At 38.8% G+C, this 17,552-nt stretch overlaps 1 protein-coding gene across 1 annotated transcript; it reads left to right on the plus strand.

Annotated features, from left to right (window-relative positions):
• The first annotated feature begins 635 nt into the window (after positions 1-635).
• tbx5a (T-box transcription factor 5a) lies at positions 636-17,280 on the plus strand. The gene is given in 9 exon segments (XM_029444954.1): positions 636-779; positions 1,526-1,620; positions 2,987-3,106; positions 4,070-4,217; positions 11,138-11,290; positions 14,416-14,507; positions 16,132-16,267; positions 16,269-16,365; positions 16,688-17,280. Coding segments are annotated over 9 exon segments (1,578 nt in total).
• Positions 17,281-17,552: the final 272 nt, after the last annotated feature.

The raw sequence follows: 17,552 nt of genomic DNA on the forward strand, positions 1-17,552 counted from the left end.
CTTTGCAGAACTGACACCGTCTGGTGGAGAGGAGTGTTGTTGTTTTTAGCAGGCTTCATTGTTTTGTGGACATCACCATGTCGCGATACAACAATAACGCTCATGTCTTTTGTTTGGGGAACATGAATAGGAAATAGTGTTTCCTAAAAATAGGGGGGGGGGGGGGGGGGAGGGCTACTTCAATTTGCAGCACCTCGTCTCCCAAAATAAGTCAGCCATCCCACTTTTAATTTTAGGAATACTATGAATGTGCACTTCCCTCTTACTCAAATAATATATTTACACGTTAATTGCCTAAAATATATATTTGTATTTTATGTAATATGGGTTCAATTATTTTGCTTTTACTCTGAAAATCTTCTGTTTAAAATCAAACTGGTATGTTAATATGTGTGTTTTTTCTTCCTATTAAGTCTATTTTGATTAGTAATGCTGCAGCTTGAACTTCTTAAAATGAGTTACTTTGCAGTTACATAAAGATACAAACTAAAGCTTATGTCTGTCTGTCTGTCTGTCTGTGTACATAAACGTATTTCAATCCCCTCTAACTAATGTTAATAAGGCGTTCCAGTCCCACACACTGACATCTCTGTTTGGGTCTTTCAGCTGGGACAATAGTTTCTGGAGGTCCGGTCATGGCGGACCAAGAGGAGACTTTTACCCATCAAAACTCTCCTGGTGGCTCGGATTCGAGGGAATTACAGACCGATAATAAATCAGAGAAACAGAACGGGACCTCAAGCAAATCCCCATCATCACACACAACTTACATTCAGCAGGTCAGTGTCACTCAGTCTGTAGGCCTCACTCTCACTGCCTCATGCTGCTTCGCTCACTTATGGGCTCACATTCACTGTGTAAAGAATACATACAAGTACTATATTGTCGTTTTGCGTGTTAAAATACACACGACATTTAAAGAAATGTCTGCTAATTGATTGGAATAATTATACTTTAACTAAATACACTAATACAGATCCGATCTTTAGTCTGTTTTATACAGAAGTGTTTGTTTTCTCTCTGATTTTAGAAAATGTATTTGAGGAGAGAAACATCAGAAAAGTTTTTAAGGCAACTTTGGTTTGTTTTTAGACTTTATGAATATTCAATACTGAATATGAGACTATACTTATAAATATGTTAATTGTCAGAAACAACCTCTGGCTTTATTATACTACTGTATAGTGTGTGTAGTTTAATGTGTATGCTAAAGGCCCAACAGATTTAAGACTACAGATTGAAATATTTTTTATTTCTATTTAGTTACACAAGGGTTACATTAACACAAGGCTACATGCTCTATTATTTATTGTTTAAAATGCAGTTTTCTTTTACATGTTTCTTGATATTTAAAATATATTTTTACTGGCATTTAAAATGTCCTCAGCTAAAAGCAGATGTTTTTGACAACAGGCTAGTTGACCAACCCATAACCATTTTTGACACCTCTGCGTAAAAAATGAAGAATAGTCTTATTACAGCAATCCTGTGAACATTTTGGCCACTAAAATGCTTTATTTTGAAGGGAATGGAGGGAATAAAAGTCTACCTGCACGAGAGGGAACTCTGGGTGAAGTTTGACGAGGTGGGGACAGAGATGATCATCACCAAAGCCGGAAGGTAAGAGGACAATATTTAAAATAAAATGTATCATTATTATGACGACAGGAAGCCACCACTCAGAACAAGGGGGATTATTGACTGCATGTCTATTTGCTGATGAGGTTCCCTACACAGTTATTATTTTAGGCCTAGAATTTAAATGTAGGCGATAGGCCCGGCTGGAATTTTTCTTACGTGCAGGATTTGGAAATATACACTGTTAGGAGCCACAGAAAAAACAAAGAGCATCTGGTGGACGCTTTAGCGCTGTGCAACAGCACCAGCACATATAGCCTATATTTTAGTCTGGGTGGCCCTGTTGGGGAAATACAATACCATCGACCAATCAGTCTGAGGGAGCAAATTGACAAAACTGTCCTCTGGTGTAAAATCCTTCTGAGTTTATCTCCGTTTTTACCCAACACGTCTTTAAATTCAGTGAAATAAACAAATGTTTAGGAGCATATGTTCTGCCTTTTGCACAGTTTTTGTGTGTGTCTGATTGTACGCAGACACTTCCTGCGTGACAACACTTGTAGCGCATGCTGCTGCAACATGTTATACAGGGACTGTACATGTGTCTCTCTGTCAGCTCCACAGTTGCCTTAAGACTGCATCCAGTCAAAATAGCGCTCGTCTTGCCCCGTGTGAGCTTGCATTTATGCATGAGGACTGCTGGCGTCTGCTCATGTCAAAGTGGCCGCTGGCTCACATGTGGGTAGGCCTATTATAAATGATGAATATGTATAGTTTAACACAGCTACATTTCATTGTGCTCTCCAGTGCGGGCAGAAGGCAGTTGTTTTCACACAGCTGCATAAAGTCTCCATTATATTCCCGTCGGTCATTTCTCTCATGTTATTTTGGCGTGAAGTGATATTGCACAGCAGCTCCCCTTCGTCCGCAGCCCTTTCCCTTCGACTCGTGAGACTGCTCAGCCTTACTCACATTATGCGTTGTTGTTTTTTCCTTCTACAATATGACAGCTACCAAATATCCGAATGATTTACTAAACGGATCTTGCAAAACAATTCTGGCCCTCAGTGAAAAACGTTTTATAATGCTCAGGTACCTCTCACACCCAACGCCCTGCTCTGCACAGAGTCGTTACCTCTCCAAAGCAAATCAATGCATTTATTTGACACTTCAAAACCAGCATGCGCGAGCTGACTGTATGTATTATCATTTAGTTTGCAAATTGGAATAATAAAGTAAAAAAAAAAACGAGCTTTATTTATTCACAGTTTGTCCCCGTTTGGAAAAGACTAAAATTGGGTTGGAAATGTTGGAAACTCTATAAATCTAAAGTCTACTTGTGTCTGCATGTCTCCTTCTTTTTCCTGTGTGAAAGAAATACCATACACAGTGTTCTTGTCCTTTACAGACGAATGTTCCCCAGCTTCAAAGTGAAGGTCACGGGATTAAACCCCAAAACTAAATATATTCTCCTGATGGATGTTGTTCCTGCGGACGACCATCGATACAAATTCGCCGACAACAAATGGTACGTAAAATATAACACAAAAAAAGACTGTAACAAACGTTTCTTTAATTTTTACGTGCACGGCATTTCACAAAAACTGTTGGAGTTGTTTGTATTGGGGGGGGGGGGGGGGGGGGGGGGGTCGCAGCTTCTCTCACTAGAGTTTATTCCAACAGGACATTTTAGATTGTCGTCCTGATGAATGAAAATTGGAAGTGAACATATTAATTTGCAGAGAATTATGAACTGTGTATTTTCTAATGATTGCCAAGAAATGTTGTCACCAGAGATAAATGTTTCTGCCGAAGCTGTTAAATGAAAGTTGATGACTTTTCCTATACCAGCCTATATGTGCGCACTGCAACAAGGCTGTCTTTCACAGTGGGGCACAAACACGGTTATTTGTTTAGTGTCATGTCGATCTCGCTAACCTTCGTCAGGAATGCTTTGTTTGGGTCAGCGCCTTTCAATAAGAGCATACTTATAGAGGATAATCACATGCCAATACTGCCGATAATGACCTGTCCAACTCATGTCCTGGAACTAATTCTCCTCTTGATCTAATGATGTTGGAAAACAATGACCAGCTCTAATCTGACATCCAAAAGCAACTTCTCGAAGTATTAGGCCTATATGTGTAATTACAAATTGATCTATTACAATTAAAGAAGCCTTAATGAAAAAAATGTGAGCTAAACATCCTCGTGGCCTCGACATTTAAGACAAGTGCGTAAATATCTTGGATGATTTTTTGCAAAGCAAATTTCACCAGCCTTGTAGGTTTGCAACGTAGGTCGTTTTTGTTTTTGGTCATATTTATTTGATAATTTCTTTGAAATGGGTTGTATTTAATTCAGATTTTTGATAATAATAATAGCCTAAGAAACATGGGGAAATGTTGTCTAATTAACACTTTACAGTTAGCGACTGCAGAGCTGGCATATGGATGTCAGCCCAAGGTGTAACTGTGTTGCTGTGTTTCAGGTCTGTGACCGGGAAGGCAGAGCCCGCCATGCCCGGCAGGCTCTACGTTCACCCGGACTCTCCCGCCACGGGGGCGCACTGGATGAGGCAGCTCGTCTCCTTCCAGAAGCTGAAACTGACCAACAACCATCTGGACCCGTTCGGACACGTAGGTGCCTAGGCCTATCATAATACTATTTAACCTCATGTCTGTGAATGCTATAAGAGGAGTAGCTGCTGCGAAGTCGCTCTCAAACAGGGAGGATTGTTGGCTGAAGTGTTCCCTTTCTACGAATCTTTGTCACCTTTAACAACTCAAGTGCTGGTTTCCACATCCGAGCTTTGAATGATTGTTTTCCTCGTTTATTTTAAAATCTCCGTTATGTAATTCTATGAAAATCTTCAAGTTAAACTGGACAAAATCAGTGGCGTAAAGACTCACAGAGCAGATTCTGAAAAAAGGACAAAATGTTACAAGGAGCGTATTGTTTCCTAAAAATGACAAATTCTTATTATTATCTAGAGCATTATTCACATTTAAAAATTGTACAATTTTAAAAACGATGTTTTTAGTTGTTGCGTTTTTAGGTGTTTTTGTTAAGACTCTTTTTCCATATATTTGAATGACCATTTATGTACACATTTTACGCCTTTGAGTTTAAAAGTCATGATTTTAAAAAAATCAAAAGATGCAACTGCCCGCCTCCTACTTGCCTGTAAAAACAGTGGTTTGCATGATTAGGCACCATAAAGGCTGAATGTTGTCTCTTAAATTTACTTAAAGATTTGAAGTTAGTCGTCCACTTCTCCTGGCAGCACCAGACTCTAAATATAAACTCACTGATGTTGTGAAGTTTTGGTTTTTGCTTTATCGTTTTCATTTTTTGCTCTTTCAAATGTTTATCTGGCAAACCTCCTATATTAAAATATTTCTGTCTTTGCAATGCATGGCCAAAAGAAAGAAGGTGGACAGAAGGATACCATTTATTATGTTTGTGGAATTTCCTTGAAACTATACTAGCGGCTCTTACAAAGTAAAACATGTAATGCAAATGATAGTTTTAAGTATTTAACTGATTTTTAAACAAATCTACGTAAGTATAATCTATATTACTTTTTACTTTTTTTTATCTTAGAAAAAACTATTGACTGACAGTGATAACTGAGCCATTATTTGTATTTTTGTGCTTAATTCTTAATTAAAAAAACAATTAAAGATGAGTACACAAAGCAAATATTGGTTTAGCTGCAAGAAAAAATGTATTTAAATTTAAATTAATTCAATTAATGCCTGATGTCCTTTTAAAAAGCAAAACGAAGGGAGTTTACTTTGCCCCACGTAGACTTAAGAGAAAGGCATGAATAGATGCTTCAACAAAGTGAATTAACTATTTAAATACATTAAATATGTAATGTTCTCCTTACAGTGCATTTCACTGGTCCTTACAATGAAAATAATGTAATGTACAGTAAAGTCTGAGTCTCTGTGATATTTAGAGAAAACTGCAATAACTAATGATAACTAAGTTGTAGACCTCCTGGAAGTCTGCTTACCTAAGTAGAGAGGAGCAGTGGGGCATTTGTTTTTAGCTTTTCTTTTTTGGAAAAACGGAAGAGGCAATTGCATCCCCCCACCCACCGGCTCCCTCACCAGCTAGGGACTGTAGGGTACCCATTTCATAACTTTAACTCCTCATTATTTTACACATCACTATCTGGCCCCAGGCTTCTGTGATTCTTGTTTTACCCAAAACACAAACATCCCTTACTTCATAAACCAATGGGCCTGTTGGCATCAGGTTTTCATAAAAATTTAACTGAGGCCAAATAAGATGGAACGGAAAAGTCACAAAATTAGCTCTCTGACTAATAGGCCCAAAGGCAAAAAAAAAAAAATGAGGTTGGCAAAAGATACATCAATATCTTCTCTGGTTTTAAGTGGGTAGGTAACATAATGTGGAAAACACAAGAAATTAAATTGAAAGTTAGAAATAACTACAAGTGTTAATGTTGATAAGAGGTGTTGAACTGAATAAGGTTCAAAGCTGTAGTCAGGGAAGAGGAAAAGGTGCATTTATGTTTCCATAAATATGTCATTAAGAGGCAACACTAAAACATGCAGTCCCATGTTAAAGTGATGTTTAATTTATTCCATCCATCATTCCCTCAGAACACATATTGAGGCAGTCAGTGTGATGGTGAATCTAAAATGAGGCTGCATATGTATTCTACACACACAAGCCACTTTCTATCCACATGGCACCTATAGTGGTTGTTGCCTTGCCAAAGCCCAGTTGGTGAAATGAAACTGGAGCTCAGTCGGAATGTGAGCAGTGTTGTAAATGTTGGGTTAAAGTACATTTTTGATTGGTTGCAGTGGTTCCTGGCCCACCCTCTTTCGTGCTGGGAGACAGCACCCTGGGATTCATAAATGAAACTCTGGTGGCTGGCCAGAAACGTATTCCATCGGCTTGTTGGTCCAGCTGGTTGAAATAACTTCTCGATGATTTATAATTACTAGCAGTTAGACATGAGACCAGAAGATATCGCTGATGTAGAATGGACTAATGTAGGATGGGCCTGAAGCGGCTGCTTTACTCTAGAAATGTCAGATAATTAGATCAGGACTGTTGTGAAGGAGGGATGCTGAGCCCCGGGGGGCCTGAGTGTTTGTGTACAGCTAATTGTGTAGCTTTAGTTTTTTATTCAAGATGTCAACAGGTTGTTTTTCTGAAATCTAACTTGCAATAGCAAGAAAAAGGCTGTCAGGATCCAGTTCTCTAATCGTAGTTTTGAACAAGACGGTCTGTTGTGTTGGTTTGTTTTTCATGCAACTTTATTTGTATCGATATGTTCAGGCAGAAAGAACGGCTTGACATATTACTGGGTTTCTTGTGGACGTATCCCTGCACAGTAAAACAGGATGTTTCCATCACATATGTAATAACTTGTAATATCATCACAAGTTAAACATTTTTAGTTTTTTACATATTGGTCCATTTTTTCAAACAGTTTATTTCCATGACAATTGCTGCGTAGTTGACGATAATGCCTTTCATGTTGAAAAACAGTTTTATTTACCTTTGTATCATACGTGTAAATGAAACACTATTGCAGTTTTTGGAAAGTAACTAACTACATTTACTCAACTACAGTTCTTAAATACAATTTTGAGCTATTTGTACTCGAGTGTTAACGTTTTGAGCCGCTTTATGCTTTTACACCATTACATTACATACTCAGGAATATACTTTTTTATGCAATACGTGTCAGCTACAGTTTAGTTAGTAGTTACTTCAGCAGCATTTAGATTAAATGAGATTCACCTTCCATCTGCAATATTAAAGTGCTGCTTATTGAATGATTCAATCATAATAATCCATTAGTATTGTGTATACTGTACATCAGAAGTGGCCTTCTACATAAGAAGTACTTTTATTCTGACATGTAACTACATTCGATGTTAATACTTCTGTACTGTTACTAAAGTAAAACTTGAAATGGAGTACTTTTACTTGTAATTATGTGTCTTTGCATTGTAGTTTCTTAGTAAAGGGTACATTCTTAAACCTCAGCACTACAGTGCTACTTTTTTCTTCTTCCTGTATTTGAACTCCTAAAAATCATTTGTTTTTGTCTCAAGTTTCATACCAAGCTGCAGTTTTTGCTTTGATCTCCCGCTCAACTCCTGGAATATTTCTCAGTGTTATTCACCCCCCCCCCTCAATTTGCTCCTGCACTCGTCTCCCTGTCTTCCCACACATGTTTTGGCCAGGAGGGTGGAGTGTGAGGATTGCACTGTTTATATTTGAATGGCAGTGTGTGATGAGCAATAGATGATGGTGTACAAAGCCTGCTGATCCCGAGGCTCGGGGGAACTCTCTGATGTGGTGGAACTTGAAAGCAAAGGGCAGCGGCTCGAGACCCAAAGTGATCCCTCACTATCATTAAATACTATCATCCAGAGGCTGGGGGGAACAGAGATACAGGGACCCAGGCAGGGCACCGGCTGGGCCAGGGAGACGATTCGTGTGCTGGGGCCCCAGTGGGTGGTCCACCTCCCCCCCACCCTACTAACACACATACTGGACTTTGGGAACCCACAGTCAGTAGACCATGCTATGTTCCAGGGTTAAATGTGTGTTTAGATATGTCCATGCGACTTCTAATGTGTCTCAGTGGCAGACATTCTTTTTTTAAACTCCTAAAACCATGCAGTGTGGTGAATGACATGTTAGCATTGATGGGATTGTTGTTGTGGTTTGTCCAACCTTGGACGCATCTCTGTAGACCTCAAGTAAGCCCTTAATGAATGCATGCATGGGAAAATGTTTTGTTTAACCTACTTGTTCGCTGCGCTGTGTTCAAATGTTTTTTTTTCTCTAAGCTCTTTCGTTGAACGTTAAAGACTCATTTACAAATCCAAACAGAATGGTAGTGCCGCTTGATAGTTTGGACATGTGTTTTTTTTTTTCAATTTGCACAATGAAATGACTTTGCAACACAGGAACCAATACTATCCCTCAGTTAAATAAGGAAAACAGAGCTAACATGGAATGCAGCAGTGAGATTTAATTTCTCTCAGTTTCTCTTAGTTTTGGTAAAACTATTCTCACCTCTGATCGAAGTACGCAGGCCTTAAAACCCCTTTTACTGCTAATAGTTTTATTTATGGTAGATTGTAAAATTAGCAATGGCCGAGTTTCCACCTGCAAGTCATCCACTCTTCAACAGCATGCTTATCTAACCATAGTGATACACTCAGCTGATAGTGTCTGCTCAGGGTCAGTAACTTCCATTAAATCATCTTGCATCTACAAGGTGCTTGGCAGGCAGTTGCAACCCATTCCCAGTGTCTGCCCATTGCAAAAACCCATTGCACCATGAAATTAAATCAAGTTCAGCTGGAAATTGATAATGCATGACTATTGTATCGTCTGTGTAAGTTCTCTATGGTTCACTCGGCTCTGAGAAAGGATTTAGAGTTACGTCTGTTTACTACTATAGGATGCCCCCACAGGTACTGGAGATCGGGGTGATCCCTTGTCTCCTCTCATGCTGGCAGTGAAAGGCAGGTACAAAAACAAGCTGTAAGATAACAGATAGGAGGAAGGCCTATGGGACTGAAAGGAGGGGGTAGGTGGGTGCAAAAAAAAAGGAGGGGGAGTTAAGAGGAGGGGGAAGGAAAAAAGAGCCCATTTCTTTCCATTTGTAAATGTAAGTGGATCTGATGAAAATAAAAAAACATTAGATTTCCTTAAGGCTGATGACCATGACTCCCTGGTCTGTCAAAACAATTACACTTAAGACCCACGGATGAGAGGGCATCAAAAGAGAAGTTCAAGGCTCAAGTTCAGTTGTGTGGACCGCGTCTTAATGTCGCCAAGCTAGCCACGGGTAGTAGTCATCACTTAGCATAAACTAGGTTAGTGAGATAAGAGGGGCAACAAGCGAGAGGACATGCTTGTGTTGTCCTATCACTCTCCTGGGACTGCTCATCTGCTCACAACACTGGTATACTTGTGATGTTGTGATTATTACTGAAAACAAACTGAGTTTGGAGTTACATAACAAGTTAAGTTGTGTTTTAAGTTATGGCTGGAAGAAAGAGTGTGAGAAGAAAGAGTCGTATAGGTCATCTACAAAAACTCAATTTGAGCACACGTGGCTCAATTCTATTTGAAATATTTATGAAAGCAATAAAACTTTAATTACTTTTTTAAGTGCAATTTTTTTACCTTTTACCTTTTTAGTCAATCAAGTCATTTGTCAAAGAAATTATAGTTATGCAGTTTCTAATGTAATCTTAATGTGATCTATTGGGCCTCCCTGAGATTAATGAATTGTATTGCCTCGACCTAAGTAGCTGCCAAGCTTCTTTTTTTTTCTTTTCTCCAATGTCTGCACAATTCATGCACAAACTATGCCTATAAAATTATGCAAATTAGGCATTATCTTTTATCTTTGTCCTTATGCTCACCCATATCTTTTTATATGTTTGCATTTCATTTTGGTACATGTTATAATGATACATTTCAGGAACTGTATTGCAAGATTCTGAACCTATAGACTTTGCATCAGCAAATCGTCAACTGAGGGTTAACGAGGTCTATCTGCACTTTGACGAGTTTTGAGAAAAACGCATTTGAAAATTCAACAGTTCATAACGTGGACACTATAAAACCAATTCCAACCAATTTTGACATATCACATGCTACACACTAGGTAGTGAAAGTAAGACTATTTGGGCCAATTCAGTGCGTATTATGGGTAGAAACGAAACTACTTTTGCAGATAGACCTTTGTGGTCCCAAGGGTCTATCTGACATTTCTCCACCCGAAAATTGAAAATGTAACCCTCAACTGTATTTTATGCAATTTAGCTTCATTTTAATCTCTAAAAATGTTTACACAAGTTCCACGTGGCAGGAAACTTAAAAGTGAAAATTATATTTGCTAATAAATCTGAATTTTTAAGACTTTTTATTAAACTACTAATGATCTTAACTACTATCTACTAGATTACATACATATAAAACAGTTGGCAGCAAAATGTTTTGAATAAGTTATTCCTGTGCTTAAAATGATCACGTGATTCATTTCCCGCCCTGCTATTGGTCGTCAGCAGATAGACCTTTGTGATACTAATTTATGCTTGAACATGTGGAGATAGACCTTTGTAGATCTCACAGACTCAGCAAATATATATAAAATCTGCATAAATGAGTGATGCTGATAGACCCTGTTAACTTTAAAGCCGTTTGAGACATAGACCTCAAATGTGTCCAATGTGTCAGATACACCTTGTTAACCCTCAGTTGACGAAATGTAGAAAATGTGGCAACACACAAACAATAACTGTAACCTCCAAAACAAAAAAATTAAAAAGTGTTGATGTATGCAGACAAAAAGGATTTAAGGGCAGATTTTATTTTGCATTATAAACTCCAAGTTATAATCCAAGAAAACCTAATATTAGACTGTATTGATTGCCGTCGCTTCCGACATGTTTATTTTTAGAAAGGTGTTGCTGTGATGGCATGTAATCAAGTATCTAACACTAGTTCTACTTGTTTTTCTTTTTCCCAGATCATCCTAAATTCGATGCACAAGTATCAGCCGAGGATCCACATCGTGAAGGCAGATGAAAATAACGGCTTTGGCTCCAAAAACACGGCCTTCTGCACTCACGTCTTCCCCGAGACAGCCTTCATTGCGGTTACGTCCTATCAGAACCACAAGGTGAGTCCTTCATGGGCTAATTTGGATTTGTGTTATGTATAGCTGTCTGTAACATAGTAAATATCAACTTTAAATTCACGGCGTAATTTATGAGGTGTTTTAATTTTAATAATGTTTTAAACATGGAAGTGAAAACGTTACAGAAATACAAACCTAACGAGATGTTGCGCATTCACAATTGTTGCAAAACATTCTGAATTATTTAAAAGGTACAATTTCCCGTTCAAACTAAAATAAAAAATGATTTAATTATTTCACACATGCGAGAGTTTCATTGAATTTTGCCCGGTTTTTTTTTACGGAGCTTCTGACGGTAAAGTGGATCTGCTGACTGCAGGAGAGAAATTGAAATGCGCTGCTCTGTGAAGTTAAAGTAAAGCCTTGTCACTGTCAGCTGAGAATCTCTGATATCACATTGAGTCACTGACAGACGAGAGAAAACTTCAGATATCCGACCAGACGACGTCTGACCTCAAGAGACTTTTTCCAAGTTCCAGGCCTGCAGCGCTTTGTCGAGCGAGACAAGCTGCAGATAAACTCCAGTAGGCTGCCCTATAAAACCCAATAACAAGAGAAACTAAAACATAATTATAATAATTAAAAATACTACTTTTAGGTCGTTATTTGTGATCTAAATACATAATAGTTCGTAATGCAACTACTCTTATTTGCGAACAACTTTAAGAATAGTTTAAAATGGTTGGTTAAAATGTGATATGGTTGTTTTTAGTCATTTTATAGAGTTCTAGATATTCTAGATATTGTATTTATAAATAACCCTTTGCGTGTTGGTGACAGATTAGCAACAAAGTTTACAAAAAAAGTTTAGGCTACAAAAACGGAAATGTTTATTTTAAAAAAGGTTGTAAAATTATATTACATTTTATTATGATATGATATATATTTAATATAATTTATAATAATTTTAAATGTTCACTTGTATATTTTTTCCGTTGAGGTTTATGTTCTGTTCTTGCAGTCAGTTGACGTTGCAATAACAGTAGTTAATGAATAATAGCCTACATTAAAATTAGTTGCGCTGTTATTGCTTACAAAAGTGTGTAAAAGCAGAAAATCTGTCCTTTTTTTAGATTTTTTTTCACGCAATTTACAACGAATTAAAAAAAAGAGTAGCGCATATTAACATTAATTAGTGTTAAATTAAATGTTTTGATGTCGGGCAGCCGCACAGTTGTTTATCACATTAGTTAAGACTTTGGGGGGGAAAGAAACAGAAATACTCAACTCAATATTTACTCTGCAGAAATGTCTTTGGGGGGGGGGGGGGGGGGGATCTTGGAAATACAGATATGTGTAAACAGCGTCTGTTTAACATCATTTAACCATATAGGCCTATATGGTCTAGTTTGGGGAATATGGGAGAGAGGGGCGAAAGCTCATAATGTCTCTGCAGCCAATCGCAAGTCTCCGCGCTTCTGGGAACAGGAAGCACAAATGACCGACATGCCGTAGAAGCCATTCATTATTTTCAAACATGTTATTGGGGGCTGAGATCGTAACCCCGGGCTAATTATTGGGGCTTTCCAGACCTGCAGAAAAACAAGCATTTGTGATTTTGCAGGCAGTTTACCACAACTGTCTAATCAAACAGTCTAACATCTGCCAAAGCAATATGTGCTGCAGGCATGTGTCCAATTCACCTGTTAGACTCTCAGCTAATGAAAATGCTCAAAGTGTCTGGTTTCAAGTCTTTCCTGTCACTGCTGTAATTAAAAACAATGTCCAAACTGGGGTTTCTGAAACATCATGTTTTCTTCAAGAAAAAAAAGTCACAAATTAGTAGCCAATAACTCCAAAGCTTATATTTAAGTTATATTTAATACATTTTTATTTTAAGTACTTAAAAGTACTTCTTTATGCTAAAATAGCCAAAAGCATCTGGAAATATGTTTGTATAGGCCTCCATTATTTTAATGAGCATAGTTTGGACACAGTCTAGTAAAACTGTGCAGTCTTTGAAGCTGTGAATGATTTTTGCACGATTGTCTTGAGTGTACTCCCAAAATATTTTTGAACAGTATTCATATTCTTTGGTCTGATTCTTTCCATCCTCTGAGAACTGAAAAATGCTAATAAACTATATACACACATATATATATATATATATATATATATATATATATATATATATATATATATATATATATATATATATATATATATATATATATATATATATATATATATATATAGATATAAATATATATATATAGATATAAATGTGGAATGAGTACTTATTTGTCTTGTTGTATTTCTTCTTGGACTGCACACAGAAGGTAAATAGAAAATGCAACAGGACTTTAAACCTTTGTTATTCCTAACTTTAAAAAAAATATATGAAACAATATGTAAAAGCTCTGCCAAGCTGTGTGTATTAACAAGAAGCTAGCAGAGTGTCACTCGAGAGATTTTACAAGGATTGCTGAGAGTGTCAGCCAGCGTGCAGACAAACCTCCAGTCTTGTCAGAAAGCTGGAAGCACACAAAGCTGCCAACTAATTACCTGCCAGAAACCAATGCTCATGAGAGGGATATCCCTGGATTGTGTTTAACATCTTTGGGATTAACTTTCTATTTCAGGGAGTTTCTCAGAAAAAAACATTTTTTTTTACAAAGACATTTTTACCAAAAACATAAAGTTGTAAAATAAATCACACTATTTGCATCTGTCAAGCATGCGCCAACTATCTGTTCAGCCAGAGACTGTGAAATGTAACATCATAAATTATGCAATGAAAATATGTCTTATTGAGACCTGCTTTTATTGAATTGTTTAGGGATCCCTAAAAGCATCTTAGGTTTCTCGAAATGTAATCTATTATTTCATTCTCTTGGGTAACTTGTGAGCAGTTGCATCCAAAAACACTTCAAAACTCGGCTCTACAATAACATGTTGTAATACTGTCATCACATGAGGCTGAAGAAGACTCGTCTATTATGAAAGTAAAGCTGATACTGAAATTTAAATAGCTCATATTCTTTAAAAACATTGACCCGTGTGTGTTGGTTTTGATTTGGGCCCATACAACGTTTTTTGAACACCACATACTTGAAATTGCTTTCATCGAACAATATGTTACTAATAAAGTGTTTTTGCTGTTTTAGATAACCCAGCTGAAAATTGAGAACAACCCGTTTGCAAAAGGTTTTCGTGGAAGTGATGACATGGAGCTACACCGAATGTCCAGAATGCAAAGGTAGCTATAGAAAAAGTTATATATATATATATACAGTATATATATATATATGCCATTCATAATGTTTCCTTTTATTGATCCTGGGCTCTGATATGTGGAAACACTGACATAAACTGAATGATGTCAAATGAGTAGATAAATGTTGCAGGGATTACTGACATCCTGGTCACGCTGTCACTTTACAAGCCCCACTTTAGAGTAATCCTTCAATCACCCAAATGCAAGCCAGTTATGAGTGTTATTTTCAGTGATGTAAGTGTACTTCTTGATCGTCGGCCAGTTTTCATGCTGAAGACTTTTATGGCTGATTTGGCAGAACCTCTGACACACGACTGCAACATCTCCCTTCCACACAGCTCTACTACCACGATGTTCCGTGTGTGTGTGTGTGTGTGTGTGTGTGTGTGTGTGTGTGTGTGTGTGTGTGTGTGTGCGTGGAACTGGTTGTATGGCTTCATCCGGCAGCCAAGACAATACACGACCACATTGCTCTACCACATTTTCTCTCTCTCTCTCTCTCTCTCTCTCTCTCTCTCTCTCTCTCTCTCTCTCTCTCTCTTCTCTCTCTCTCTCTCTCTTTCTATCTCTCTCTCTCTCTCTCTCTCTCTCCTCTCTCTCTCTTCATCTCTCTCTCTTGTCTCTCTACTCTCTGTATGTCTCTCTCTCTCTCTCTCTCTCTCTCTCTCTCTCTCTCTCTCTCTCTCTCTCTCTCTCTCTCTCTCTCTCTCTCTCTCTGCTCTCTCTCTCTCTTCTCTCTCTCTCTCTCTCTCTCTCTCTCTCTCTCTCTCTCTCTCTCTCTCTCTCTCTCTATTATTCAGTCCAGATGAGGGATGGAGCATGCATCTGTACTGCATGGAAAACACATTTACAAAGAATATGTGCTTTTGAAAATCACGGTCCACCTCCCCTTTGGGCAGCCGATACAAACATGTGTAATCAAATGGTGAACTTCCAAATCACAAACAAAGCCGTTGGGTTTTCCGCAAGGTGCTAAAATCCTACCTTCTTCCATAACTTTAATCCTGAGCCACAGAATAAAAGCCTTTTGTAATTAAGCATTTGAGATCAATATTATGGTTTATAATGTGAAGAAAAATCCCCAGAAATCCAGGGAGAGATTTCTGTACTTTAAAAAAAAGTTACTTTAGTATGAGCGTGCCACAATTTAATACAGCGTTTTGAGTGAAATGCGAATGTGCAGAGCAGGATGAGAGTCCAAACCACACTATCAATCTTGCACGCCATTGTCCAAGCCTGCCGAGTACAGTAAACCATGCACGTCTGCTCCTGGTTACAATGTTGAAGGGAGAGCTTATTGCAAAACCTGGTCACTGTTTCAACTGAGGAGATCCCTGAAATCAAAGAACTAAAAGTAGCAAAAATGATCTATTGATGGATCCTGTGGATTAATAGGAGTGAAATACATGCTGGTGTTTTCATTGGGAAAGGTTTCCCCTAGAAAGCCTCCCTCTGTGTGTCCTAAGTGGGTGTGATTCACTGATGGTGAATGTTGTTGATTGTCTTTGAGAACAGAACTGTACAGAAATAAATACAATACTTTATGGGATCAGCTGTAGATAACTAACAACTGTATTTGTGCGTGTGTGTGTCTCTCTGCACATAGTACCAAGGAGTATCCAGTAGTGCCTCGCAGTGCAGTGCGTCAGAGAGTGGGCTCTAGCCAGAGCCCCTTCAGTGGGGAGGTCCAAGGCTTGGCCACCCCGAGCGCCCTGAGCTCCCAGTACTCCCAGTGTGAGAACGGGGGTCACAAGCACCTCACAGGACCTGCTGCCTCAGTCGGGCTCCTACCCTCTGCCACATGAGCACGGCCAGGAATACCACTGCATCAAGAGGAAAGGTAGGACAAACAAATTAAGACTTTTCTTCAGGTAGATTATGGAGACTTTCACTCAGATTTATACAAAATGATGCTAAATGTGTATTTATAAAAAAGAATAAGTTTGTGGTAGCAAAATAAAAAACAAACCAGCACATGCAAGGTTTATAAAGTGTGTGCATAAAAGGAACAGTAACCATTCAAGCAAAAATACTCAGACATTGTGTGTTTATATATATACAATATTGCATCATTCCAAAAAGGTTTGTCACATGTTAGTGACTGCACATGTTGTACTTTACACAACTTAAAGATAACACTGTTCTCTAACTCCTACCTGCAGTGGAGGATGACAGTCACTCAGGTGAGCACAGCTATAAGAAGGCCTATCTGGAGAGCTCGTCCAGTGAAGAGGACCATTACTACCGTCCCGTTGGTTACGCCCAGAGCCTCGGCCTGGCCGGCGGGCCCTACCGCAGTGAATCCAGCCAGAGGCAGGCCTGTATGTATGCCAGCGCCTCACAGGGTGCTGAGCCAGTTCCTAGTTTGGAGGACATTAGCTGCAACACGTGGGCCAGCGTTTCACCCTATGGGAGTTGCTCCGTCACCACCATGCAGCCAATGGACCGGCTGCCCTACCAGCACTTCTCCGCTCACTTCACCTCAGGGTCTCTGGTGTCCAGACTTGGCGGGGTTGGGGGCCACGCCTCTCCACAGTTGGCCGATGGCCACCACGCTGCCATGTACCAGAGCTCCATGACCCACCAGACTCTGGGCCGCCAGTGCAGTCCTGGGGCTGGGATCCAGTCGCCAGCAGCTGGCCTACAGGGAAACGAGTACCTCTATACACACGGCATACCACGTACACTATCGCCACACCAGTACCACACTGTACATAGTGTCAGCATCATGCCAGAGTGGAACGAGAGCAGCTAAAAGAGCTTTGTACACACGCAGATAAAAATATTAAAAGGAAAAACAAAAACAAAAAAGGACCAAAATATGGCAGGGTTTAGATGAATTTATATTTATATTTTTAGAGGATGTGTTGCTGATCATCTTAATGAGATCAGTGTTGGTTCACTGACAGAAGTGGATATTGGTAAGATGGTGTTGAAGTAGGAAAACAATCTTATCACTTAACTTGTTGTGACAGCATCTGCACTTATAAGCAAATAACATAAACGTGAACAAAGAGGAGCTGGACC

Source organism: Cottoperca gobio, chromosome 12 (genome assembly GCF_900634415.1).
Source record: "Cottoperca gobio chromosome 12, fCotGob3.1, whole genome shotgun sequence".
Classification (NCBI taxonomy): domain Eukaryota; kingdom Metazoa; phylum Chordata; class Actinopteri; order Perciformes; family Bovichtidae; genus Cottoperca; species Cottoperca gobio.